Source organism: Ochotona curzoniae, unplaced genomic scaffold (genome assembly GCF_017591425.1).
Source record: "Ochotona curzoniae isolate NIBS_2020 unplaced genomic scaffold, NIBS_Ocur_1.0 contig_2688, whole genome shotgun sequence".
Classification (NCBI taxonomy): domain Eukaryota; kingdom Metazoa; phylum Chordata; class Mammalia; order Lagomorpha; family Ochotonidae; genus Ochotona; species Ochotona curzoniae.
The window spans coordinates 6,411,296-6,438,105 of record NW_024465553.1 but is presented as its reverse complement, the minus strand read 5'-3'; the positions used below and the strand labels follow the sequence as shown (position 1 = coordinate 6,438,105).

General features: G+C 57.5%; 1 protein-coding gene across 1 annotated transcript in view; it reads right to left on the bottom strand.

Moving 5' to 3' along the window:
- ITPK1 (inositol-tetrakisphosphate 1-kinase) overlaps nt 1-26,810 on the bottom strand; it is a 74,718-nt gene that overhangs the window by 17,123 nt on the left and 30,785 nt on the right. The window contains exon 3 of the mRNA XM_040975128.1: nt 1,319-1,444. Within this exon, the coding sequence (XP_040831062.1) occupies nt 1,319-1,444 (126 nt within the window). The remainder of the gene's footprint in view (nt 1-1,318; nt 1,445-26,810) is intronic.

Below are 26,810 nucleotides of genomic sequence, written 5' to 3'. Positions count from 1 at the left end.
CAGGGGCTTGCTCGGCCAGCAGTCAGTCCACAGGGCAGATGTTTCCTGCCTCTGTGTGCTCCTGGTGCCCAGCAGGAACTGGGTCAGGATGACACAGCCCTCAGAGTGCACCAGCTCGGGGCTCACGGCCCAGGGAGCATGCCTGACAGACGCAACATGTGACTCACTCCACCCAGTGTGGCCGGAGGCTTTCCTATCACTACCACCTACCCCACGACTGAGAAAACGGAGGCTCTGTGGGCAACAGGAGAGCCAAGCCCGCCAGCACCACAGCCGCCAGCCTACGACAGGATGAGACCAGCCAGCGAGCCAGATTGGTTAGCCCACCCCAGGACAGGTATGGTAGGAGGCTGCTGCAAATCTAGCTGGGCTATGTAGGCAGCAAGCGGGAACGTGCAGCAGGGCCTCAGCATGGGAGGCAGGTGGAAGCCCCGGGCAGGAGGGAAGGAGCTCCAGGTGACTGACCTTGAAGGGGGATGTATGTGATGGCGGGATCCAAACCTGCCATCACCCAGAAAAGCACACATACTCCAGCACCCCAGACCAACAAGGAAGCTAGGAAGGACCCCAATTAGGGCTGCAGTTTTCGCTGTTAAGATAACCGTGCTTCCAGTGACCCCTGAGCTGCATCCCAGGAGTCTCATCCTCATCCACAAGAGAGGAAATACAGGGCAAGTCGGAGCGGCGACTCCCCAAGCCGCTCACCAGACTGCCAGGTCACTGCAGGGCCAGTGCATAGACGCTGCTGGGAAAACAGCACGGGGAACATGCAAGGGCTCACACTAGCCATGCTCACAGGGGTCTACCATCAAGACAAGGTTCAGTTCTAAGCCCTGTGGGGATGGGGGGTCTTGTTCTCCAAGTGTGGATAAGGACTCTGCTGCCTGGGATGTGGGCAGAGCCTGCCAGGACTTCAGGTGTTGAAGCTTAACCCTCCATGTGGCTGGGCTGGGTGCCCAAAGGCCCATGAAGGGTAGGCACTACTGTTGGAGAAACTAGTGCTGATTCAGAGTCACTTCACCAAGTAAGAGGGCTGCTATGTAGGGGCAGGCCTGACTCCCTTGCTGCTCCCCGTCTCTCCACCAGACCTTCACCCATCGGTGTATGACACAGCCAGGAGCCCCTGCCAGAACCCAGAAGATGCTGGCGTGATGCTCTTGAAGTTCTAAGACCTGCGTGCTAAATGGACCTCTTGATTATCCACTCCCCAGCCTTGGGGGCTCTGCTGTAACAAATGGGCTAACATGGGCCCTGTCCAGGTGCCCACCCAGAACTGCTGGCGCCCACACAGAGGGTGACTCTGCTGCCCCCCACTCACCTGGAACCTGTGCACCAGCTCCAGGGACTGGCTATCATTCTGGTCGGCTTCCAGGATGACATCGGTCAGCTTATGGATGATGACGTCCAGAGGGCCCTGCTCCTCAATGGGCCGGCTGAGGTTCAGCTGCAGGGCAGACACAAGGAACAGCTTCAGTCCCTGGTGCCACACAACACACCCCGACACAGTGCCAAAGCCTGCCTGCAGTGCTCAGAGGAGGAGCTACCCAGCATGTAAGAGGCACAGCAAGCAAGCTGGGCGCACAGTGCTTGCATGCAAAAAGCATTCCCTGGACATGATTGAATGTCCAGGGAGACCAGGGCTCTGAGAGGGCAGGGAACCCCATGCAAACCACACAGCTAGATCACAACTCAGACCCACAAAACCGTGAGCCTCTCCGCAGAGCGGTGGGCTTGGCAGCTCCGGAATCCAGCAGTACAGAAGCTGGAAGCCAGGCCTCCCGGCGAACAAGGAGCTCAGGCCTCTCCATGTTCCACTCAGCGAGGCTTGCCCTGCTCCACCGCGGAATGTGTTTTTATTTTTTCAAGAACATGGGGTTGGGAAGATCAGGCCCCAGGGGAGACAGAGCTGCCAGCTGACAGTCGGTACCACCTGACCCCAAGACAGGAGCACCTGCCAACAGCCAGGGCGGCCTGACACGGTACTTCCTGACCTGCCAGATGTCTGCCGTCGGCACGCGGCCACCCCTACCTGCATGGCGCCAGCTCGGCACCTGGCTGACCCCCCACTGGCCTCAGCTGAGGTCCCAGAGGGCCACAGGCCCCAGCCTGCCTCCATCCCCGCCCCAAGGGGGGCTCCCGCCCACACTCAGGGGCTGTGTCCACGTAGTGAGCAGAGACGCCATAATGACAGCTAAGGCGGACTGTCCAAGCAGGCAGCGAGCCTGGAGCTTATGTGCAGCCCTGCCACCCACAGACAGAGAAGCGACTTTGACATAAGAGGCAAGTGGAACACAGGAATGGTCACAACCTGTTCGGGGACTCAGTGGAGGAGGCACCAGGGTAAGGACGCACACCCATCTCTAAAGCCATGCCCTTCGTGCAGGGTCCCCCGGCGCCCTTGTGCGTCCTCCACCTCCAGCCTACAGAGCCAGCTGGCGGTCCCTTCACAGGCCAACTGAGGCCAGCCACATGCAGCAGCAGACAGGTGGGACTGGCAGCAAGGGGTCATGGTGCTCATCCCTGGTGTCCAGGGGGCCCTGCCTTATTTCTGAAAGCTGCCTGGCCCCTCTAGGCTATGCAGTTCCTGCTACACTTGAAAGCGACGAGGGTCGCTCTCTTGCGTCCTCGAGCCAGCCTGGCCCTGCAACAATCCTCCCAGTCTCCCTGTTAAGCCTGGGGAATGTGCCAGTTCCTTCCTGCCGGTGGCCTCACTCCTCTCTTTCACTGTGCGCCAGGAAAGAAGTTTCGGGATTTCCCCTATTTAGGAAGAAAGAAGAAATCCCTTGGACTTCAGAATAAGAAAACATTGAAGAAAGCTCTTCCCTCACCATGGTGATGGACAGACAAGCAGCCCATGTACGAGGCAAAACACGCCCCCTCACCGCACCCCCTCCACTCTTCCCCAAGGGCAGCCAGCCCTCTTCTCCCAGCAGCAACTCCAAGTTCATAGACCACATTAGCAGGAGGAAGTGGATGCAGGCCAGCCAGTCAAGGCTCCCGCAGGGCCACCAGCTGGTCCAGCACCCCCATCCACACCCCAGGCCTTGTTTTTCCTTGCTGGCTCCATACACCTCCCCTCCCGACCCCGTCCCCCAGAACGTGCAGACTCTGAGGGGAAGGGCAGCCTGACTTTGTAGACCCCAACTCGCTTCTGCTGGGACCTCTGGCTCTGCTGAGACGGACAGCACATGGGAGACCAGGACGGCTGCACACGGAGACAGCTGCACCACAGGAGCTTCCTCGCAGTCCCTGCAGCGCCAGGGTGCAGACGTCTGTGCAGGAGCAGTCACAGGGTTCCCGGGGCTGGGAACAGGAGGTGGGCAGAGGGGTGCCCCTGGCGTCCCCACCTGGCATCAGCCTACAGTCTGTAGACCTGACAACCAGGGCTTGTTTGGAAAATAAGCTCTGTGCGTCCCTGGCCACTGCGCCAAAGGTAAACAGTGCGGCGTTGGAAGTCAGCCACCTTCCTGTGTGTATCTTCCAGGCATTTTTCTGCCAGTAAAACACGCATTCATGAGAACAGCAACTAGGACAGGCCTGCCACAGCATCCTCATGGGACATGTGTAGGACCCCACCGCACGGGTGTCTCCACTGCCCCAGGTCAGTCTCTCACTCGGCGGGGCCTCAGCCTCCCCGGCTTCAGCCCCCAAAGCAGGCAGGTGAATCCTGGGAGAGAGGACACCTTGGAATGCTGCAGTGGTATGGTTTTGAGGCTAAGAAGCCTCCCTTGGTTGCTGGGCTGTCACCCTGCCACTCTAGAGCCTCCTGGTTCTCTGGTGTAGAAGGGCTCCAGTGGGTCCCTCCAGGGAGGGGCAAGGTGACCTCCAAGGAAAGCTGGCCCACTGCAGCCAGGGGCAGTTGCTGTGGCCAGCAGGGACGTTGTAGTGCTCATCACGCAACCCCAACCACTTTGAGAAGCTGATGCTGCCTATGCTGTGTGCTGCACTTGGAGTCCCGGATTCGGAGAAAACAAGGGGCCAGTGTTTGCTGGTGACTAAGACAGCGTGGCGGGCGTGGGGGCAGGGCTGGCAGGAGAGAGGACAAAGGCCATGAGCTCCAGTGGCCCAAGAGTCGCCTTCCACTTTCAAAAATGATTAACCCAATGATGCCCGGACCCTAGGCTGGGGGGAAGCCCCAATGCTGCAACCCTCTCCCCCAGCACCTGCTACGGGGAGTGGGTAGGCAGGGAGAACAGACCTAGAAACCCAGTCCAGCTCAGCTGTTCCTGTTGGGCAGGGCGGGTCACTGCACTGTGCCGTGCCTCAGTTTCTCCATTTATAAGGAAGGGCCTGTGGGAATGCATCGGGGCCACTGGTTGTGAAGCCAGTTCTCTAAGCTGCTGTCTCCAAGGACTGGAATGCTCATCTTCTTGGGCAGGGGGAGTTCCTGGCTCCAGAGGGCTCAGAATCCTGCCACCACAGAGCCCCCAGGCAGCTGAGTGGAGTCGACTGCTGTCAAAGGCCCAGACATGCTTGGATGCTGTGGCTGCAGCCAGAGTGGGAGCAAACAGGCGCAAGGATAAGGGGCCTCTCTCGGAATGCAAAGCATCCCCTCACGGTCCTAGCGCCGGGCACCAGCTCCTGCACGCCTGTTCTGCCCTCATGCCTAGCTCACAGGGACTCATTCATTTACATATGGGTGAGACGTGACGACTAATGGACTACAGGCTGAGCCAAGGACCCAGGTCTCGGCTCTCAACAGCACCCACCCCACCCCCAGCACAGAACACCAGAAGCACCAGCTGCCATGCTACGCCCTGCGTGCTGCTCTTGTTCTCACAGCAGAGGCTCCTCTGATGCGCGTCACAGTGAGTGCACACACGCATCAAGCATGTGAGCTGCTCAAAACCTGGATCCCACGACAACTTTCCAAAGTGTCCGCTGCAGCACAAATGCTAACCATCACCGGTAGAGGTGAAAACAAGCCCTGCGCGGGGCCACATCCCAAAGAGCTGGGCCAGGAGGACAGAACACACTCAAGGTCAAGGACTCACAGGCTCCCTTCTTGCAAGGCTAGACAACACCAGAGGGCAGCGTGAGGGCCTGGGGTTTTTCTTCCTGTGACTTCAAGCAGAAGTTGCCAGATCGAGCAAGGGTATGTCGGCAATGGCCCAGATGCAAGGCGAGAGGGTGCCGGTGTGACTCATCCCAGGACACTCTGCTGATCTGGGGCAGAATTGCCATTGCTAGTGTGTGCCACAGCCTTGCCAAGCAGAAGCTGGGTCTCTCCCGAAGGCCAGGTAGATGCAGGCAGGCTGCCCACAGGGCACATGACCTCAGTGGACTTGGGGCCAGTGGGTGTGTGTTCCAAGGGGCACCACATATCTCTCAGAGGGGTCAGGAGCCAGAGGTCATTTGGTGTTGCCACCAAACCTAGCAGGTTGGTGCCAGCTGACCCAGCAGCCTCTGTTGCAAATACTCCCTGACCCAGTTCCACAGTTTCTTGGTAACTGGTTTCCAGACACTAGGGTGACAGATGGAAGAGCAAACTGGTTGGGGGTGGGGAGCCAAAGACCTTTCAGTCCCAGAAGGCAAGGGGCCGAGGCTGGCGGGGCCGAGGCTGGCGGGGCCTTGCAGCAGCGCAGGGCTGAGGACTGACTGCTCAGGCGGTGGCACTCCAGGGAAACAGGATAGTCCCCTGGTTCTCACGAACTAAGGGAAACCCATCTGTGGCCAGAGCCGGGGAGTCAGGTTCAAGGGCCAATGAAAAGAATAAGTATGACCGTGTCCTTTGACCCAGAAAGCCCTCTGGTGGGCAGCTGGTCAGGGAGATGATCTCTGGGACAAATGCCAAAGCCCTCTGGACAGGACAGACACAGCATGCTGGTGCCAGGACAGGCACTGGCTCCCCAGCTGGGCCACAGCCACAGAAGATGGGTACTAGAGATGATAGCCAAGAGGCTTCCGTGGAGACTGGGCTGGGGAACATGGTGCGTCAAAACTGCAACCACATGGGACATTCACTGGCAGCACTGTGGGTACAGTGGGTCTCTTCACTGACACAGGGCAGCACTCACTGCCTGATTCCGGGGCAACTAGGTGTGGTCATGTGACTTGTTCTAACCAATGAGCTGCAGGGGAAGGCAGATCATGTGACTCTCCAGGCTGGACATTCAATTGTAGGAGGTCTCTGGAGTTTCTCTCTGGCATTGGCCCAGAATGGAGGCTGCTCAGTCAGGGATCTCTGATGAGGATGAACACAGCCCCAGCTGCCACCACGTGAGCGCAGCAGGAACAAGGAATAGCTCATGTCTTTTAAGCTTCTGAGATCTGGGGTACCAGCTTGTCTATCCTCTCTGGTAAGACAGTGGTACCCCACCCCAAGATCATTATTATTGTTTTTGCATTTGTTGAAATGAAGGACATGTAGAAAGGAAAAGGAATAGGGAGAACAAGGAGTTAAAGCCAGCAGGTCCCTAACAAGTAACTGCAAGACTGAGGCTGGGGCACAGCTGGGGCACAACTGGATCTTGCTTTACAGCTGCAGAGGTGGATGGCACAGAGCGACAGGAATTTACTCTGAAAGGGAAAAGCCCTTGTCCAGGTCCCTGGGATCAAAAGGCAAGAACCTTGGTCAGAGCCATCACCGCTTCCCGGCATCCTGGAAAAGCCACCTGTAGTCTCCCGAAGCTGCCCAGGGCATTGCTTGGTCTTCTTCCTCTTTACATGGTGCCGTGGTGGAAATGAAACCCCAGCTGGGGTAGAGTGCCATGGCAGGGCGTCGAGGCCACCCAGCAAGGTTTGCCTGTGCTCCGTGCGGCTTGGCTGGGGCAGAGAGGCAGGCCAGGGTTGGGTCCACGTATTCCCCTCCTGTCCTTAGGCTGAGGGGGTCAGAGAGCAAGGCCTGAGCCTCTAGCTATGGGACCCCAGGACAGCAGTCCTGGCTGCATCCTGGCCTGCAGAGTGAAGGAGTAAAACCTCCTCCTACTGTCAGCACATGTACTTGGAGAGACAGACAGAGACCTTCCATCCACTGGTTCATTCTCCCAATGACTGCAAAAGCTGGGGCTGGACCAGGTTGAAGCCAGCAGCCATCAACTCCACTCAGGTCTTCTATGTGGGTGGCAGGAGCTCAAATACCTAAGCCACCATCCCACTGTCCCCAGCCCTGTCAGCAGGATGCTACATTGGAAGTGGAGCAGCTAGGACACAAGAGGCCACCAGAGGTCATTTTTTTTTTCCTATACCAGATTGGTTAAAGTCCTAGAGCTTGATAAAAACATTGGCCCTCAGGCCCAGCGCAGCAGCCTAGTGGCTAAAGTCCTCGCCTTGCACATGCCAGGATCCCATATGGGTGCCATTTCTAATCCCGGAAGCTCCGCTTCCCATCCAGCTCCCTGCTGTGGCCTGGGAAAGCAGTTGAGGATGGCCCAAAGCCTTGGAACCTTGCACCCGCATGGGAGACCTGGAAGAAGCTCCTTGCTCCTGACTTCGGATTGGCTCAGCTCCAGCCATTGTAGCCACTTGGGGAGTGAAGCATGGGACGGAGGATCTTCCTCTCCATTTCTCTTCCTCTCTGTGTATCTGACTTTGCAATAAATAAATAAATAATCTTTTAAAAATAAAAAAACATTGGCCCTCCCACTATGGCTAAGAGGGACACAAACTGGGAGCAAGTCGGTCACACCCACTGGGTCTGTAAATGCACACGCCCTTACATCCTGGAATCCTGCAACTAGGAACAGAACTTGCAGATGAACTCGCATATACTCAGTCAGGCACTGCCACGCTGTCTGTCCTCATCAGGTAAGTAAACTGTGAAACAGCCACCAGGGAGGGAGTGGCAGCTAATCCACATGTGCAACCCATGGAGTGGGATGGCACACAGCCACTGCCTGAGGGCACGGGAAGCGCTGTCTGGACTGACCTGGGGAGGGCTCCAGGATGCCCAGAACTCCAGGAATGTAGCCTTAGGAAAGAACTTTAGAAACAACAGTTTTTACAAAGCACAGTGGCCTACAGGTCAGGGGTCTGGCACTGGCTTGGCAGATGGCCCAGTGCCATCATCTAACAGGGACTTTGATGGAGATCCCAGACCTCAAATGGGACCTCCAGTTCTGGCCCTGAGAGCCAGCAGAATGGGAATGGCTGCCAATACCCAAGAATTATCCTCATTTCCCGGCCAGAGCTTCTCCCTTCTTTCCTAGCTGAACTCCCAGTCTGGGATGCTTTGCTACTAAAACCAGAAAACAGCCCCGCTTTTCCTTCAACTGCACGCAACTCCTAAACGGCAGCTGGCAGCCCCAGTCACAGGAGGCAAAGCATGCTCCAAAAACCAACCTAGAGTGCTCTCCATGTACCACTCCCCAACAACATAGAAGCTAAGCTTTTGGGCCAAACTTCCACAAAGCCTGTGGAGGAGACTTCTGCAGCTCTGAAGCCAGGACCGCTCCCCTCCAATCCCAGGAAAGCATTTCTTAGAGGAGTTTCCAAACTGATATCTGAGAGCAAGTTAATGGAGGAATATTTTCATGAAAACATCACGTGGAGTTGAGCCGCTCGGCAGCACTCAGGCTATGCAAGGATGCCTGGTTAGTACTTGGATGGGAGGCCGAGTTCTTTAAGTTCTCCCTGAGAACGTTGACAGGCACATGCGAGCTGGGCCTTGGGGGAGTGGGAGAACGGCAGGGAATCAGGCAGCTGGCAGAAACTCAGTGGTGACCAGGCTGCTGCAGGAGACCCAGCCCCAGCCTCCTGAGGACCCCACCCGCACCATGCTGGAGTGGCAGCCTGTGTGTCTGAGCACTGCGCATGGGGACGCATGTGACCTTGGATCTCTGCTGAGACGTGGGGCCGGGCGACCACATGCTGCACACTGGAAGGCATTCTACAGTTCCGAGCGGTTGGTGGATCCTCAGAGCCAGCACCCACCCCCCTTGCCTGGGTTGCCTTCCAGCACCTTCAGCCACCAGAGTTCCCATGATCACCACCTCTCCCTTTCTCTGCCAGAGTTGGGGCCTCTGGAAACCCCATACCAACCACAGACAACGCCATCAGGCTCTGTGGGATGCAAGAACATTCCCAGGGGGTCAGCACAGTTATTCAAGGGCCGGGGGCGGGGGGCGGTGCAGGGAGAACTGAACCGTGAGGACAGTGGCCACCTCCCCCACCTGACACCTGTATGTGAACATGAACGTGCATGCCAGGGAGTCTCAGATGGATAGTACACACCAGTGCAATGTGCCAAGCCTGCCCTGAGAAGCCAGAGGGAAGAAGAGGTCAACAACAGAGGCCTACGAGGAGGCGCTGCCTGAGAGGCAGGGGAGGGGGAACCCAGTGCAGCACAAGCTCCCGGGGCTGTGTCCCACACTGGTACAGGAGGCATTGCTGATGCCGCCCAGGGCAGGTGTCCTGGCTGCAGGACGGAAGCAGGCCACAGCCAGGGGTCAGAGCCCCGACCCTTCCATCACTGGCTAGCTGCCCCCAGCAGAAAACAGCCTGGCCAGGGGTCCACACAGGTGTGAGCCCTGGGGCTGTGGTGGAGGCTTGGATGCTCCAGGCAAGGCCGGTGGGAGGTACACATGGCATCTGGTGGCTGGCTCTTTCCCAGCTCACCTCCAGCCCTTGGACGGTAAGAGGAGTTAGGGGTTCTCTCATCAGGGTGGATTAAGCAGGTGGGAGTGGTGGTCACCCAACCCAAGGCTACCCCTGCCCAAGCAGGGGCCACAGCAGCAGTCAGGGAATAGGTCAAGTCTATCCAACATCTATTTCAGGAGCCCATGATCGGCCTCCCTGAAGAGACACACGTGGCCTTGTCCTGCTGGGCAGAACCCTCCCCACCCTTACATCAACCAGCCTCATAAGGTCTCCAGGGTGCAGGGAACTGAAACGTACCAAGGGCATGTGGTCAAGGCCACAGTGGGCAGCTGCTCCTGGGCCAATGCCTCACACAGGTCAAGGTAAAGACAAAGACCAGGGAGAAGAGCGCCTGACTCCTCCACAGACCCCGTGTGCAGTAACATGCGGCTTTCCGCAGGATGCAGGCTGGGCACCAGGCCCATGAGACCTCCAGACGCTCGCTGCTCTGCTTGCTGCCAGATGCCGCCCCCTCCAACTCTCTGCACCCCCACACCCCTCATGACTCACGGGGCTCGGTGCCTCTATTCTCCACAGTCTGGGATCCTCACCAGCAACCCACTCATCTCAATCCTGCAAGGGGAGGGGCAGGCCGAGGGCGGCCCAGAGCCAGGAATGGCTAAGCACCTTCCAGGGCAGACGGGCAGGGGCTGTGAGCCACCCGGGGCCCTCAAAGGCATAAGGCACCCTGGGAAAGCCAGAGCCCAGCTTCGCTGCTGAGGGGTCAGGCCTGGGCTGTACCCCCACCTTCCCTTCACTCCTCTCTCAGGCAGTAACCCTCACCTGCCAAGGATCTGTTCCTGGAGGAAGTTGCAGGACCAGGCAACTGAAAGGGGCAGCCTGGGGGGAAGCGGGCTCCCCTGCCACAGGGGCAGTCCTGCTCCAAGCCACGTCAGTTCACCCCCTGAGGACCACACAGGAAGCCCTGGAGTCACAGCAAACCTCCCTGCCAAGCCCATGACCCCACCAGGCGATGCTGGGTACAGGCTACAGGGCTGCAATCAGGGTGGGGGTGGGAGAGTCAGCGCTCACCTCCGGGAGCACAGCGAGCATGTGCGTGTGTGTGTTTGTGTGTGCATGCATGTGCCCGCCTCCTTTCGGAGTTGGCCAAGGGCTGAATTCGCACTGACCTCTAACGCAAATTCTAAATGTGCTGAGAATCAGTAAAGGCATTTCAGGAAATGGGAAGTCAGGCGTCGCTGTGGCAGTGCCTGAAGGATCTGCCCAGGCCTGGGCGGCCTGATCTCCTGGCCCCTTACCTGCTTCCCTCTGCACCCACCTGTGAGGCTGGCCTCCACCATCCCTGCCAATACATCCGGGAAGGCAGCAGAAGATGACCCAAGCGGGCCTCTGCCACCCAGGCCAAAGACCCAAAGAAGTCCTGGCTTCTGCCAGGCCCAAACTTGGCCACTGTAGCCATTTGGGGAGTGAACCAGTGGATGGAAGTTTTTTCTCTCCCTCCTCCATTTCTCTCCCCCATTTCTGTGCAACTCTGACTTCCAAATAATGAAAATAAATCTTTAAAAAAAAAAAACAACCTCCATCCAGGTCTCCCACATGGATGGGTGGCAGGGACCCAAGCACTTGGGACATCTTTTTGCTGCTCTTTTGAGCATATTAGCAAGGAGCTAGATTGCGAGTGGCTAATGTTCAAATCAGAGCTCATACGGGATGCTGGTATTGCAAGCAGTGGCTTAATGCACTATAGCACAATGCCAACCCCCTTGGCTGCTAATTGTGGGGTTATAAACAACACAGTCCCTACACTGCTTTCAGAGGGGGTTATGTTTAAATCAGGAAACCCAACTTTCTAAAGATGAGGAGGTTCACTCCACTAACTGAAAAACTGCATTCGGGGGAATACAGCATTTCCTGCAAACAGCAAAGCACAAGCAACTCTTCACACCTAAGCCTGGGACCTAGTTCTTGCTCAGTTCTCCTCCGAAGGGAACACTGAAAGAGGCCCCACAGGCCTTGCAGGGGCTCCCCTGGACGGCTCTCATGGCTGAGGTACCCTCACCAGTACCTCCCTATTCCCAGCAAATGAAGCGCATCCCTGCCGGTTCCCCTCCTCCTTGCCTCCAGAGGCTGCACAGTCCCTGCCTTCCTAGCGGCTCAACCCCAAGGCTCCTCCCTGAACTGGGCCCCACCTCACAGGTCCGTGGTGTTCATGGTCGGTCCCACACATACAGCACCCCAGGCACAGGCAGTCACTCAGCTTCCCACACCTCACGGGCAGCCTAGGTCTTCCAGCTGTCTAGAGGCTGTAGGGAGGGGAGGCAGAGGGAACCCCATTCACTCCAGCTCTCCCCTGGGTCTACCCTTTGTCTGCCACCCTCCCCTTAGGCATCCCATACAAGGCACACCCCAAGAGCACACGTACTCGTTGCCCCAACTCTCAGGGTATCCTCTGAACCCAGATGGCATTTTTGTTTCTTTAGGGCTAATCTTTGTAGTGACAGTCCTCAGAGCTGGGCACAAGCAAGCATGAGCCTGGGTCATGAAGCAGGGTTTGCCTTCTCCTATGAAGGTGGCCTGAGGGACAAGGACGCGACAGCACTGTCCAGGGGACAGGTCTCTGCCCCCTCCAGGCCACTCCCTCCTCTTCCTACCTGCTGTGCCTCCAGCCTCCTCTAGAGGGGTCAAGGTTTCCTCCCAGGGAAGCCCATGGCGCTGTCTGAGCAGGAAGTGGCACCATGCCCAGCCTGGATTCCTGCCACTCTTCTTCCCTGTGATTGTACACTCTGCTCCGGGGTCGACTCCACAGGACCAGGAAGAAATGGCCATGCTTGGAAGGCAAGAGGCTGAAACACAGGGACCTGGAACCAGCACCAAGCAACTTAGCTGTCTGGGGTCTCTGGCTCCCCACCTGTCACACTTCATTCGATTAGGTGTGCAGAGGCCGGGGCTTAAAAAGAAGCTTCATCCTGGTCAGCACAGGAGAGCAGGCCACACTTGGCATGCAGACGTGTCCGACACTGCAGCCACTCATCTCCCTGGGTGCCCAGGTCTCTGATACTGTGGTGAAACAACAGCAGCGTGGCGCCCATCACACATCCGCCTCGTGCAGGCACACTCTCCCAGTCCTCACCATTCCCAATTAACACCAGGCAAATTGAGGTTCTTTTCTTAAGGAAATCTGTGTTCCAAAGAAGACTGTCCTGGATCTCAAACCCAAGGCTCCCACATAATAAGAGCGGATTCCTTTGCTCTCCTCTCTTTGCTACTACCCTGCAGTTCTGACAAACGCCCACTCAGCAAACGGTCAGGGGCAGACAGGAAGGTGTGCCCCAGCCAAGGAGCTCTGGTCTCAATCAATGGGATGAGGGGGGTCTCGGGAAATGAACGGCACCTTCTTAAGTCATCGAAACCCCCCTGCCCCTCCCCAATAGGCAGTTACCTGCAGAAGGCTGCGTGGCACCCTCCCTCCCCCCTTTCCTATTCTGAAGGTTTTGCTCAAGCTCGCAGATGGGGCAGCCGATGGGGAACTGGAACAGGGTCAGCAAGGCTCTCCGTGGGCTTTACAGCACAGATACCAGCCTCCTGTGCACTGCCCGCCAGGGCCCTGGGAGCAGGAAGACAGCAACCTCGGAGGAGGAGGAGATGAAATTTTCCATAAGCACAAAATACTGACGCCTGTTTGTAAGCTGAACTGCAAGCAGGTTACGGCACTTGGAGGTGGAAAGCTGGGGCTCAGGGAGCTACAATAAGCCGGCCCCAACTACATGCCTGGGCAGCCTGGAGTCATGTCCACTGTGGTATGTCCCCAGAGGGGCAAAGGCCCCGCGGGGAGTAGATGCCAGGTAGTCAGTGAGGGAGAAGGCCACACCCTCAGGGCTCCCCACACAGGGGCCACCCCACTGGCCACTCCCTCTTTATGGCAACTTTCCAATAGGTGATTTCATCCTTCCCTGCCAGAGCGGGAAGATGCGGCCCCTGCAACTCCAGTCCAGCCCCACCTGCCCGAGAACAAAGCACACGAGGCAGACACATGCCCTCAGTCCTGGGGCAGCCTCGGCCCGGCAGGGACAGGCCACCTCCTTATCGGCGGCTTCATTGCGCCAATCACTGGGGCTGCTGCCGTCAGGCACCTGGCACAGAGGGACATCCAGGGTCCAACAGGCTTATCCATGCCCTCAAGTCTGACCCTTGCAGAAACAGGGCTGGCCCCCTACACTGGGGTCCTTCCCACACCCCCACCCCTACTCCTCTACCTGATCGCCTCTGACTACTTTCCCACAGTTCTGGTTTCAACTTGGTTCCTGAGGCAGTTACAGTCCCCAAATCCATGTCTGCACCTGTCACCAGTTGTCAGGCAAATGGAGACCCTGCTCCCCTTCCCCCAGAGTCCTCAATGCTAATCACGCCAGAATCCGGCTTGTAACTGACATCCTTTGATCCCCACCAGCCAGGGAGCTAGCCAGACTGCAGGGTCCAGGAATAAGCAGGCACCACGAACTGGAACTGCATAAGAGCAGGACAAAAGTGCAATTTAAACCTTGACAGTAAGCTCTGAGCCAAGAATGCAAATAGCCCATGTGGGCTGACAAGATGCCTGCAGACCAAGCTCGGCCTGAGTCACCAACCAGAGGCCTGATCTCAGACTTTCTGGGCAGACAGGGAAGCTGGGGCCCTTGCACAGGGTGGGGACCCCAGAATGAAGACCACCCCAGCCATTACTGAGGGCACCCCGCTTAAACATAAGCCCATAGCTTGCTTAGCAGTGTCACACGGCATGGGGCCTAACAGCAGGTGCAAGTTCTGGGGCTGGACTATTGGGACCAGGGAAGAACCCCCGCCACTGAGAACAGAAGAACGTGGGCCACACTGTGGCCTCTGCAGTCATGGGCCTTGGCCCACCCCTGTGGGCACAGCTTAATCTCGGAGTGGGAAGAGGGTGGAGGAGTTTGGCTGTAGCCACTTGGTGCCTCCGAGACCAAGCAGGTCTTGCCCCAGGGCTCCAGGATCAGGGAAATTGGGTGGGATGGATTTTCAGGCCCCTCCTCAGAGAACCCCTGACAACACCCAAGGGGCCAGTCCTACAAGGTGGCAGCCAGAAACAGAGAGGACAGATCACACAGCCTCTTAATTCAGCTCCTCAGATGACTCCAAAAAGCACAACTAGGGACACATAGAGGCCTACCCCAGGCCCACCTCAACACACCCTCACTCTTCCAGAACAAGTGACAGCCCAGTCTGTCCATCACCAGGGAACTGACAGCCAAAGCCAGCAATGGGGGCCCAGCGGTGTGGCCTAGCAGCTAAAGTCCTTGCCTTGAATGCGCCAAGGTCCCATACAGATGCCAGTTCTAATCCTGGCGGCTCCACTTCCCATCCAGCTCCCTGCTGTGGCCTGGGAAAGCAGTCGAGGATGGCCCAAAGCCTTGGGACCCTGCACCAGCATGGGAGACCCGGAAGAGCTTCTGGTTCCTGGCTTTGGATTGGTGGAGCACTGGCAGTTGCAGCCACTTGGGGAGTGAATCATCAGACAGAAGATCTTCCTCTCGGTATATCTGACTTTGCAATAAAAATAAATAAATCTTAAAAAATAAAGCCAGCAACAAGAACTGAACTCTACTCTCCAACTTTGATGTCTCTGCTGCTTCCAAACTGACTTTCCAGCCCAGGCTGTCCCCAACCCACGCTGGGCCAGACCCAGCGGAACACCCTTCTGGAAACCAGTCTCTTCATTTGCTCCAAAGCAATCCATGGCTCCCCAGATCCCTCCACAAAGGTCCACAGTGCTCCCAGCTTCATGGTTCACAACGTAGCTCATGGCCTTATCAGTTCCAGGCCACCATGAGGCAACCCTGGCCCTCAAGTTCCCAACACACACGCAGCCCTCTCTGGGCCCAGCCCCACTCCCAGGCCTTTTGCTTCTATGCCAAACACCAGGTGGCCTGCAGCCATCAGCTGGCACCTGCCAGGCTGAACGGAAGCTCAAACCGACACTCCCCTGGGGCTGGCCTCAAGGCCTCAAGAGTGTGGCCCCACAGGCCCTGGCTACTCCCCCACTCAGTTCTGCAGAAAGGGGCACCAAGGCACAAAGAAATGGCATTAACTGGGGGGCCCATGGTAGTGGCACAGAGCTATACAGGATGGCCTGGCTCAGGCTGCCTTTCCCTATGTGCCAATGTCCCTATCAGAAACAGGGTAGAGGCACATGCAGGAAGAGGCACTAGCATAGGACCAGTGTAGTGTCTGGGAGCTGGGGACTGAACCGGGGCTGGGGAGGGGTTGGGGGTCGGACAGAGGGAGCACTGATGCACTGTGAGAGCCAGATCCATGACTTTTGTGTTTGGTGGAGCTTTCCGGCTGACGGGCACTCACAGGGCAGCCCTGGAAACCAGCACACAAAGGACACGGCCTGAGCCCGACCTAGTCAGAACCTTACCAGCCCTCCACACTGGCGATTCAGGCCCCGGCGGGGAGGGGAGGGCAGCGGGCAGTGACTAGCAACTGCTGCCATGCAACTGACAACGGCCCACCTGATGTAACCCTCCCAGTAAGCCTGCAGGATGGAGAACACATCAGTGACGCCCTGACGTATATTTTAGTCCTTCCTGGCTCGAAAGCTGCAAGCTCTGCATGCTCTTGAAACACATGGAGCTAATAAATTCTGCTTAGTGACACCTGGTTTCACACATGCATCTGTGTTGTGATAGGTGATGCCTGCCCCAAGGGGCCTTCACAATGTGCCTTTCACCCTGACCCACATCCAGAGGAGTGTGATGCCCACCCGTCACCCTCTGCTTGGCAAGTGCACCCAGCAGCCCACATCTTGTTTCCGTGACGGCTGGTCCGGGTCCCTCAGGTGTGTTCGGCTTTCTGGTAACAAAGAACAAATCCCACCAAGCTTAGAATCGCCAGAGAGGAAGTGTTTGATTTTAACCGCTGATGAAAAAACAGCTCTGATCCCAAAGCCGGAAAACTGGGAGGCAGGTGGGTCTCTGGGGGTGTCTCCATAGCCTGGCATCAGCAAGAACAGGTGCTTTTCTGATTCCTGCTCTGCCATGTTCACTGTGGAGACTTCTGTCTGGGTGCCTGTTACCTCATGGTCACAAGAGTGCTGCCAAGGCTCCAGGGCTGAAGGCATGAATAAGGGGACAGGCCCCAAACTGCCCCTGTGAAAGAGAACATTCTTTTCCTGGTCGTATACATGAACAAAACTGCACTCCTGGGCACCCCCAGATACAAGCAGGGTGGAGGGCAAGGATCTGTCCCACTCCAACCTGAAGTTGATGACTTCAGAGGGCGAAGCTGTTGAGGAGTTTGAGTTCCTTGAGGGCCCTCAAAAGCACTTCTTGGGCTCAGCTGACTCTGGGATAGTCAACAAGGACACAGGTCCTTCACCAAGGGCCACAGGCATGCCAGCTTCCTCAGTGGTACCCAGGCGAGTGGCCCAGAGAGCCCACAGGTAAGGGGCGGGGACACGGGACAGCTATGGGACCTGAGTCCAGCGGCCCAGAGCACAGAGTGACTACAAGGAGAAGGATGGGGAGGGGCCAGGAAACCAGGATCTGAAGGGCGGAGGTGAGCTTGCCAAGGCGGCTCAGGCCCTGTGTGTAGGGGCCCAGGGATGTGGAGTGTTTGGGGCCTTGCTGGTGTTTGATTTAGGGAGTGGCGGGAGATGGGGTGGCCCCAGCCCATGGGGTGAGGGCCTCCTAACACTCCTGAGAGCTTAGACTTTAACCGGAGCACAAAGGCTGCAGGGAACATGAAAGCAGGGCAGAATGGACCAGGGGCTGGCTCAGTAGAGAGAGCCAGGCGGGAGGGACACCAGCCGGGGCGGGTGGGGGCGTGTGCTTGTCCGTGGGGCTGTGGAGAGCTGGGCCATGTGATGGAGGATGGAGGGGGGTAAGGTGCATCCTGAAGGAGCAGCAGTAGGGACCAAAACAGAGGTGATGCAAATGAGGCTAGGGAAGGGGAACTGGTGGGGAATGGTACAGAACTGGGACCCTCCTAAGGTTGCCAGTGGCAGAAGCCCCCTGCAGCAGCAGCGGGCAGTGAGTCCCAGCAGCAGCAGACCCTGCTGGACTCAGCAGGGGCACCTTCTGCAGCCACCTGGCTTTGCATCAGTGTAGTCAGCTGCTCCCACACAGAGGCTGAGCTTGCATTTTTAGCATCTTCCCAGCCTGGGTGGCTCAGGGCGCCTCTCCCTTCCCCTATACCTGCTACCATCCCATCAGAGGCGGCCCTAGGAATAACCCAACAAGTGCATGTCCTGGCACAAGAGAGGTTTGTCTGGAGGAAACCTGAGAAGATGGGGCCAGGTCGGGCCAGGGAGCTGAAGGCAACCCACGGGCTTGCCACAACCAGGCCCTCCTGTTTTCAGCAGGAAATGAGCTGGACTAGTAGGAGTGCAGAACAGGATAAGGGCAGCAGCAGACACCCCTGCAGGAGGCCCAAATGCCACCCTCTCTGTGTCCAGAAGGCGCTGCCACAGGAGCCAGCGTCTAGCCAAGGCCGAATCTGTCCCACGCCAGGCCTGACCCAGGGAATGTGGAGCCCACCTGTGCCTCCAATCCCTTAGCACAGGAAATAGCAGGCAACCTGAAGCAGAACAACTCCCTGCCATCAGCTCAACCAGGAGAGCCCACTTCGATGTTGGGTGAAGAACCGGCAAGTTCCGTCACAGAAATTCCAGCACACTCCACTGCTGACACTACCAGCAGCTTCACCCTTCTGTGGCCGGCCCAGAAGGGGCAGGGAAAAGCAGGGGGATCTTTGGTCTCTTCAGATGGGGCAGGGCATGGGGACAAGGGCTGAGAGAGAGCAGACAGCACAGGGACCTGAGTGGCAAGACACCTGGGTTTGAACCTCAGCTGGGCCGCCAAACGGTTCTGGGACCTTGACGAGCAATCCAAGGTCTCTGAGTTCCTTTCCAAGTTCCTTTCCACATCCAAAAGGATGATTAATGCTCTCTGTGGCCTGCAGGACTGGCTTTGGGCTTACAACAAGCATAAAGTGCGCTGTAAGCCACTCCCCAATTGTTAGCTGTATTTATGTTGATTTTACAGCTGGGCTCATGAGCAGCCACGCACACTGCTCACAGTGCAGCAGGTAGCTTCCTGTTGAAAGTCTTTTATTGTTGATACTGGGTGCCCCAGGCAGCCTGGGCCTGCAGAACAAGGACCTGGTGTTCTAGGCTCCAGACAAGGCCCCAGGTTCAAGGCCAGGCCGTGAAGGCTACTCCCACCTAGGGAGACCTGGTCCAGTCTGGCCCACTACTAAGGCCAAGGAAAATCCCAGGGAGAGAGAGATGACTCCACCCCCACCTCGCCCTGCGGGAACACAGACTTCTGGGGAGGCCCACATTGTCCACATCACCATTCAAACCAAGTCCATGGGCTGAAATGGGACCAGCCTGCATCTCCCCTACTGAGGGTTGGTCCCTCCCTAGTTGGCCTGGGGGAGAGTGACACAGATGTACTGAAGACCCAGAGGACCCTGGCAGCTCTCCCTGGAGGCACACCAGGCCCCAGCACAACCCAGGTCACCACCATTTGAAGATGAGGTTCTTGCTGGGAGGGGCTCGTGCCAGCAGCAGCGACATCAGAGCAGGGTCCCTCAGGCTCAGGGACCTTTAGCCTGCTTCCAGGCACCATCAGTCAGAGCTGCCAGGGACCTCCATACAGCTGGGCTTCAGGGATGTGGCCCAAGTGCTTCTTGAAAGAAAAGAGGTGTGGGCGGTGCTGTTGGTGCAGGTGGTGCAGCTCAAGTCCCGGCTGCTCCACTTCTGATCCTGCTCCCTGCTAATGCACCTGGGAGAGGAGGAAGTAAAAGAGGAGAGATGCAGCCCACAATACTCTTGGGCCCGTGTTGCCTCATGGTTCCATGCGATCCTGCAAGGACAGCAACACGTCACTGTGCAAGTGCCAAAGCCCATGCGAGACCCCACACCAAGCAAGGACGCTCAGCCATGACAACACTGCTGCAGCACCTTGTCCCCTGCAACAGACGGGCCAAATGGGGAGGGTGTGGAGCAGGACGCAGGCCTTGCCTGGCAGGCGCATGATCAGGGCTCTGTGGATACTCCCCATGCCTTCTGCTCCACTTCACTGTTAGCCAGAAACAGCTCTGAAAAATCCTCCTGGAGGCTTGACTCAGGTACCAGCGGGCCTGGAAGCGGTCAGTGACTTCGAGACAGCAGGTAAAACCCCCAGGGCTGATGTCACCCAGGAAGACAGGAGAGGAAGAACATGGAGCAAGTCAGCCAGTCCTGTTCTTAACAGCTTCCTCCCGGCATGCTGTAAGCCCTGTCCTCTCTGGCATGGGCCCCACGTCAGGGATTCACACCCCTTCCCCCAGGTCGTGGGGTCAGCCAGAATCCCGGTGTCCTAGTGGGTGAGCCACAGCCCATCAGCCATGTGCACCTGCTGTAGCCTCCATCTCCTCAACCCAGAGTGCACGCTCAGCTCAAAGACTGGGGGTGCCCTGGGGTAAACACTGCACGCTCAGCTCAGAGACTGGGGGTGCCTCAGGGTAAACACATGCTGAACACGGCTTACTAGGGATGGTCTGAGGCAAGCTGGAGTGCACAGGTGCCAAGTGGGAAACGGCAGATAATGGATGGTCCTGGCTCCTGCCAGCACCGACTGGCTCCTGACGTTACATCCCCAAAGCCAAGCAGGAGCTTCGGTGACAGAACCCGCTTTTCCTGACCAGTGCCAAGGACTCGGGGCTAGGGCCAGGGGTATGAACTTGTGCCACATCCCTGCCCTGGGTTACAGAAGGACCCCAGTCCAGGGACAGGCAAGGGGGAGATGCAGGGGGTATGGCCCCCACCAGCTTGCCTCTCCCAAGAGCCTGTGTTGGCCTCGACCAGGGAAGCTTGTTCCCAGGGGGATGCCCTGATATAAGGGGTGTTCTGACAGGTACTGAGAGAGAACTTAGGGTGTCTATCCTCTGCTTTTGCAGCTTTGTCCTTTTTTTTTTGCAAGAAAGCCAGTGCATGCTGTCAGTGAACACCAATGATCCATGATGAAGATGAGAAGATGGGGCAGGGGGCCAGAGGTGCCCCTGAATGCCCTCCCAGGGCCCAGGTGCAAGGGGGCCTCCAGCTGCCTGCTCTCCCCACATGTAGCATACTTCCGCCAGCTAGAGAACTTCCTGGGAACAGGGTCTCAGGTCAAGAACAGGTCCACCTGGCTCCTCATCACACAAAAACCATGGCTTCATTCTCATCGTTGAGATATGACTCTAAGAGCAGAGTTTTGCACTGCATGGAGCCCCTCAGGTGCAGGTGGGCACTTGGGGTGTCTCCACTCCAAGCCCATGGCAGATACTCCTGCTCAAACCGTTCTTTGGGGCTCAGAGCCCTCAGGATGGCATGCTCTTGGTCCGGTGAACCCAAGCTGTGTGCCAGGTTCCTGCCTGTATCTTCAGCCCTGTGGCCTGCCCCATCTCTCACTCCTCACACATGTACTACTCTCTCTCCAGCCCCCATCTAGTTCCCTGCGTGGTCCTCCACCCTGCCTGGCCCACAGCAGATTCACCACAGACACCTGTAGGCCGAGGGACCTTCCACGACCTCACCTGCGCACATACACACCAGCTGGGCCTGCTCAGTCCCCTCTTCCTGGGATGCTATCCACAGGCCCCACCCTCTCCCAAGTCCTGAATGCTCATCAGGCAGGCACACAGGCTCTGGGAAGGCTAGGAATCCAGGAGCCAGGTGGGACACCCAGGGTAACCAGCAGGTTCCCAGCCAGGTGGGACACTGCCGGGGTGGTGAGTCAGGCAGCTCCACGGGGGATGGGGCAGGTGAAGCTAAACCTGGCTTGGTCTAGGTGAAAGCCAGTAGGGCTTCATGAAGGAGGTGTCTCGGAAGTCGCACTGCTCAAGATGCCAGAGCTCCCTGGAGGGAGAGGCTGGGGTGGGCGGTGCATATGGAGACTGGTTCGTGCAGTGCAGGAGTTGACCAGGTGTGGCAAGGTGAAGGGCAGCCGTCCACTCCTTACATAGCGGGGGGGGGGGGGGGGGGGGGGAGAGAAAGAACCAGAAAGACACCATCAGGTTAAGACCTCGAGGAGTGAGTGGAGGGCAGCATGGCAGGCACTGGCTTCGGCAGTTCAATCATACAAGCAGAAAGGCATCTGTCACCGGGCATGCAGACCTGGGGGTCCTCACACCTGTATCTCACATGGGTATCCTGGCAATGAAGTCAGCGGAAACAAAGCCTGAGCCTGCAGTGCCGCAGCCTGCCCAAGGCTTGCTTTCAGCCGGACAGCCACAACTCTACTGGTACCACCAGCTCCATTCCAGAACCTTCCATGTTGCCTCACAGAATCTCCACCAGAGCCTCAGACCCTGGAGTCACCATAGCAACAGCCCACAAACACAGGAGCCCAGGCCCCAGCACCATAAACAACCCTGACAGATTCAATAAATATAAATGCACTACAGCAATTTGTGGGGAATTTATGAGAAATTAAAAATCCAACTCGAACAATAAACAACCCATTTCAGAATTCACCCCCACTTAAAGTTAAATAAACGGCATATGAGCATTTTTCGAGCATGACGCCATGAGGCTAAAACGGGTCTGAGCGGGAATGCTTCCTGCACCTCCAACGTGGGCTGGGAGCGTGCATCACGTATCTGCCCACCCTGTGGGCACAGCACGGGGCACCTGCACCCACCCATCTGCCCGCTGCTCACAGGACACATCTACAACTTTCCTGGGGCACAGTGACTTGTCCAGGGTCCCATGGCCAGTCAAGCCAAAGGCAGGGGGCAGAGCGAGGCTGGCTCAAGTCCACTGCATACACAGGCATCCGGTACATCTGCTGTGCACCCCAGGGAGAGCTCACATGTTATGGGGTGGGGGGCTGGCCTAACTCTTCAGAAACCTGTCCTTTTGAAAGGGCATCAAAGGGGCCTGCTTCCAACAGGCACATCTTGCTCCCTCACACCCAAGGGAGCCAACAGGCTCAGATCCTGGATTCTGGAGACGGAACACAGCAACTTCACGGGGCTGCCTTCAAGATGAAAAGCAAAGAAAGGAGAGAGGCACACAGGGGCTCTAGAAGGAGCCAGAGACTCATAGCAGGTAAGAGTGACAGTGCCGGGCTCGGCAAGGTGGCCTAGCAGCTAAAATCCTTGCCTTGAATGCACCAGGATCTCATATGGCTCTAATCCTGGCAGCCCCGCTTCCCATCCAGCTCTCTGCTTGTGGTCTGGGAAAGCAGTCAAGGATGGCCCAAAGCCTTGGGACCCTGCACCCGCATGGGAGACCCGGAAGAGCTCCTGGTTCCTGGCTTCAGATCGGTGGAGCGCTGGCCGTTGCGGCTGCTTGGGGAATGAATTATTGGACAGAAGATATTTCTCTCTGTCTTTCCTCCTCTATATATCTATCTGACTCTGCAATAAAAAATAAATAAATCTTAAAAAAAAAAAGAGTGACAGCACCCTGGGGAGTGCAGGAACCAGCTGCAGAGCAGGAGCGGGAGCAGGCGTACGGAGGAGTAGCGAGCAAGCCGGGAGCCTGGCTACATGCTCAGCCAGCTGTCAGCTAGAGTCAGTGGTCTTGACCTAATGCTCCCCACCCCCCGGCAGGAGCCCAGTGGCTCTAGTTCCCTGGTCCAGGGGGACTGTGCATCTGAGCTGCAGGGTCACATAGCACCAGTAGTACCCTCCTCTGTTCCCAGCCTTCTCAAGGCAAGCTCCTGGTTAGCTGTCTCCCACTGAACACCTCGGAGTTCCAGCATGAAAGCTATGAGGGGACCAACGTGCAGTCCCCAGCCTGGTGGGTCTTCCTGCCCCTCAGGTCAGCACGGCAGCACAGCATGCTAATTCTCTGCCTGCAGCTCCAGCAGTCAGTATGGGCACCTGTTCCAGTCCCAGCTGTTTCACTTACAACCCAGTTCCCTGCTAATATGCCTGGATAAGCAGTAAAGTTTGGCCCAAGGCCTGAAGCTCCTGCACCCACATGGCAGACCAAAAGAAGCTCCTAGTTCAAAGGATCAATCACAGGCAACCGTGTGTGGGAAACATGTCCCTCCTGGGAGTGTGGCCGCAGAGGCAATGAGAGGACTAGACTAGAAGGTCAGGGCTGACATGCCACACTCAAGACCACGTGGGGACAGAGGCCACAGGACACACTCGGGTCACAAGGCGGGGTGGATGGGAGTGGTCACTTCCCGCTGGCCCCATCCTTCGGGCTGTCATCACGTGGAAGCCAGGGCACTGGTGGGAAGGGAGGGGGCGGCTCTATTTATTCTCCTCTCACACTCCCATCACGGCCAGTTACCCCCTGGTACCGACAACTGACCACAGCCCCAAGTCAGAGCGCTCACGTTTATCTGGGCCTCAGACGCAGGAGCTGGGACAACCCTGTTTCCAGGCAGTAAGGCCGAGGTCCCCAGCACTGTGAGGTTGACCTGCCCCCACCTGATGTCAGAAGCCACTGGGGCAGTGGACTGAGAGGCTGGCCTAGGATATGGGGGTGGGAGGGCGGTGGGGACACAGGGAGGAAAAAGGAAACGGGCGCTGCTAAGGTCCCCATGCGCATGTGCTAACGTGCACCCTAACACCATGTTCTGCAGCCCCCTGCAGTGTCTGGCGGGCTTTTCTCCCCAGAGAGGCACACATCACTTTGACAATTCACGTGGCTAGAGGCAGCAGCCACAGCCTTGCCCAGCCACAGGAGAACGGGCGGCCTTCGCCACACTGCTATTTATAATAGCGACAAACAAGAACCGGCGTCCGCGGCCGCCACCGCGAGATGCAGACACAGAAAAAGTCTCCAGGCACAGAAAGTCTCAGGTGGTCAGAAAACAAACCTGAGAGAGCAGCAGGTGGTGGAGAGGCACACTCACAGGCGGCCAGTGTGGCCCGGGGGCAGGCCACGGCAGGGCAGGCCACAGTAGGGCAGACCACTGTGGGGCAGACCACTGTGGTGCAGGCCACGGCAGGACCATTACTTGCTCAAAGCATAGCACCAGAGATGTGGCAGCTGACGGTGGGTATGGCAGCCAGGCCATGGCTCAGGAGGCCAACCTCCCAGAACCTCCCGGCTTCCATGCCTGCGTTACCTTGTACCCCAGCTTCCTGTTACTGCACAGGTTGGGACACAGTAGGCGATGGTGGGAGTATCTGATTCCTCCCACACATATGGAATTCCTCCATGGAACTTCTGGCTCCTCCTGTTCCAGACTTGGTCCAGCCCCAACCACTGCAGCCATTTAGTGGGAGTGAACCAGCAGGTGGGAACTGGGTCTCTTAAATAAATCAAAAACAAATCAACCAACGAACTAATGAACCATGGAAAAACAACTTTTCTTTCCTTCCTTTTAGAAATTTACTTACTTATTTGATGAATTTACACAGAAATCTTCCTTCTGCTTGGCTCTCTCCCCAAATGGTCACAAAGGCCAGGACAGGAGATTGAAGCCAGTAACCAGGAACCCCACCCAGGTCTACATGGGAGACAGGGGCTCAAGAACTTGGACCATCTTCCACTGCTTCTCCAGGTGCATTTATCAGGGAGGTAATGGGGGGAGGAGCAGCTGGGACTTGAACCAGCACCCACATGGGATACTGACACCACAGGCAGCAGCTTCACTAACTGGGCCACACAAGCGGGGAAACACATTTTGCAGCCCCTCTTGGAGTTTCAGCCAATCATGAAAGCAGGAAGGGGCAGGGGTCTACCAGGTAGCCCTGGCCACCTCAGCACTGGGCTGAGGGCGCCCCTGGGGCAGCCTGGCTGAGGCCTGACCCACCACACACCAGGGGGTTACGTCTTCTCCTGGCACGCGATGTCCAGGTAGGGGTGCTCACCCCCCTCCAAACCAAGCAGAGAAAGAGCTGAGGGCCCTGGGCAACAGCCCCAGGATTTCAGCCAACAGAAGTCCAGCCAATGCCCCAGGTTAGGGTGGGGAGGGCTTAGCCTGCCCTCAACCCCTCTTGGACAGGCCCCATCCCCCTCCCCGCTCCGGCCACCAAGCCCTGTCCCACAGGCCTCCTTGCTGAGCCAGACTCCTGGGGATCCTGTCAAAACACCGTAAATAACCCATGTCTGTCCCCTTGTGCTTGGCAGGGCCTGAGCAAAAGCATCACCCAGGCACGGAGTGGGGCAGCCAAGGACTATCCCCTCCCTGAAATGGCAGAGAGTTGGCATGGCTCCTCGTTTGTGCCAGTTTGGTGTGTAGGGGAATGGGCTCAACAAAACCCCTGGATTCACTCAGAGAAGGAAAATCATTTCAAGGCGAAGAGGCAGAGAGGGCCTCTCACCCACCACAGCATCTTGACATTGGCCCTCGCCAGGGCTCCCAAGGAGCTTTCTCTCCTGTCCTCGCCTGGAATCCAGCATGGGGTGGTATGCTGGGAAGCTGCCGTTGGCAACAGAGGACAAGGCACACACAGTACCACGTTGCATACTAATGGTAGAGTCTAGAGGGCGGGACATATCCTGGGGCTCCCATGCAGGTGCCCAGCACTCTGAGGCTACCACACCAGGTGCCGCCCTACCCAGAGAACAGAGCAGGGTGAATACTACGCAGTGACTCCAGGGGCGCGAGTGGTCCCACAGGACACATGATCTCAGCCCCTTGCCCCCTGCTGCCATGCAATGTTGACAGCCTCCCCAGGCCTCTGTGGAGGACCGCTGTGGAGGGCCGCTTGAGCCCCACTCCACAGCCAAGTTCCTGGGACCGTGCTGCAGTGCTGGGATCTCCTTATAGGGTATGCTCCGGGGCTCCTCTATTCAGAGAGACAGCGTCTGGTTGACAGTCGTGCTGGTAAACAAGCCTCTGGGAGCAGAGCAGGCCGTGTGGGCAACATGAAACCTCAGAATACAGAGAGACACATGCACACACACACCCCAAGGCCGGGGACACTGCGACACCCAGGGCAGTGCTCAGGCTGAGGGGACGGATGGAAGGCAGAGGGGCGAGGGGCAAGTGCCAGCTCTACACACACAACTTTGGGAGAAGCCAGGACATTGCTGTGCAGAGGTGAGCGGGCAGGCATGTTCTGGCCGAGGGGGCCCTGGGGTGGCCAGGGAAGGGGTTGGCACCCTCTGGGGGCCATCTTCACCCATCCTGGGCTTGATTTTACACCCCTCAGAGACCAGAAGGTTCTAGCTTCAGGACATAAGGACAAAGTGAAACCTAAGAAGGACTTCACGGCCCAGGAGAGACAGGGGAGTGGACAGTGCCTTACTCGGCCACAAGACTTCAGGACTAAGTAAAGCCGCCAGAGTATTCTGAGTCCTAGGCCTTCACACA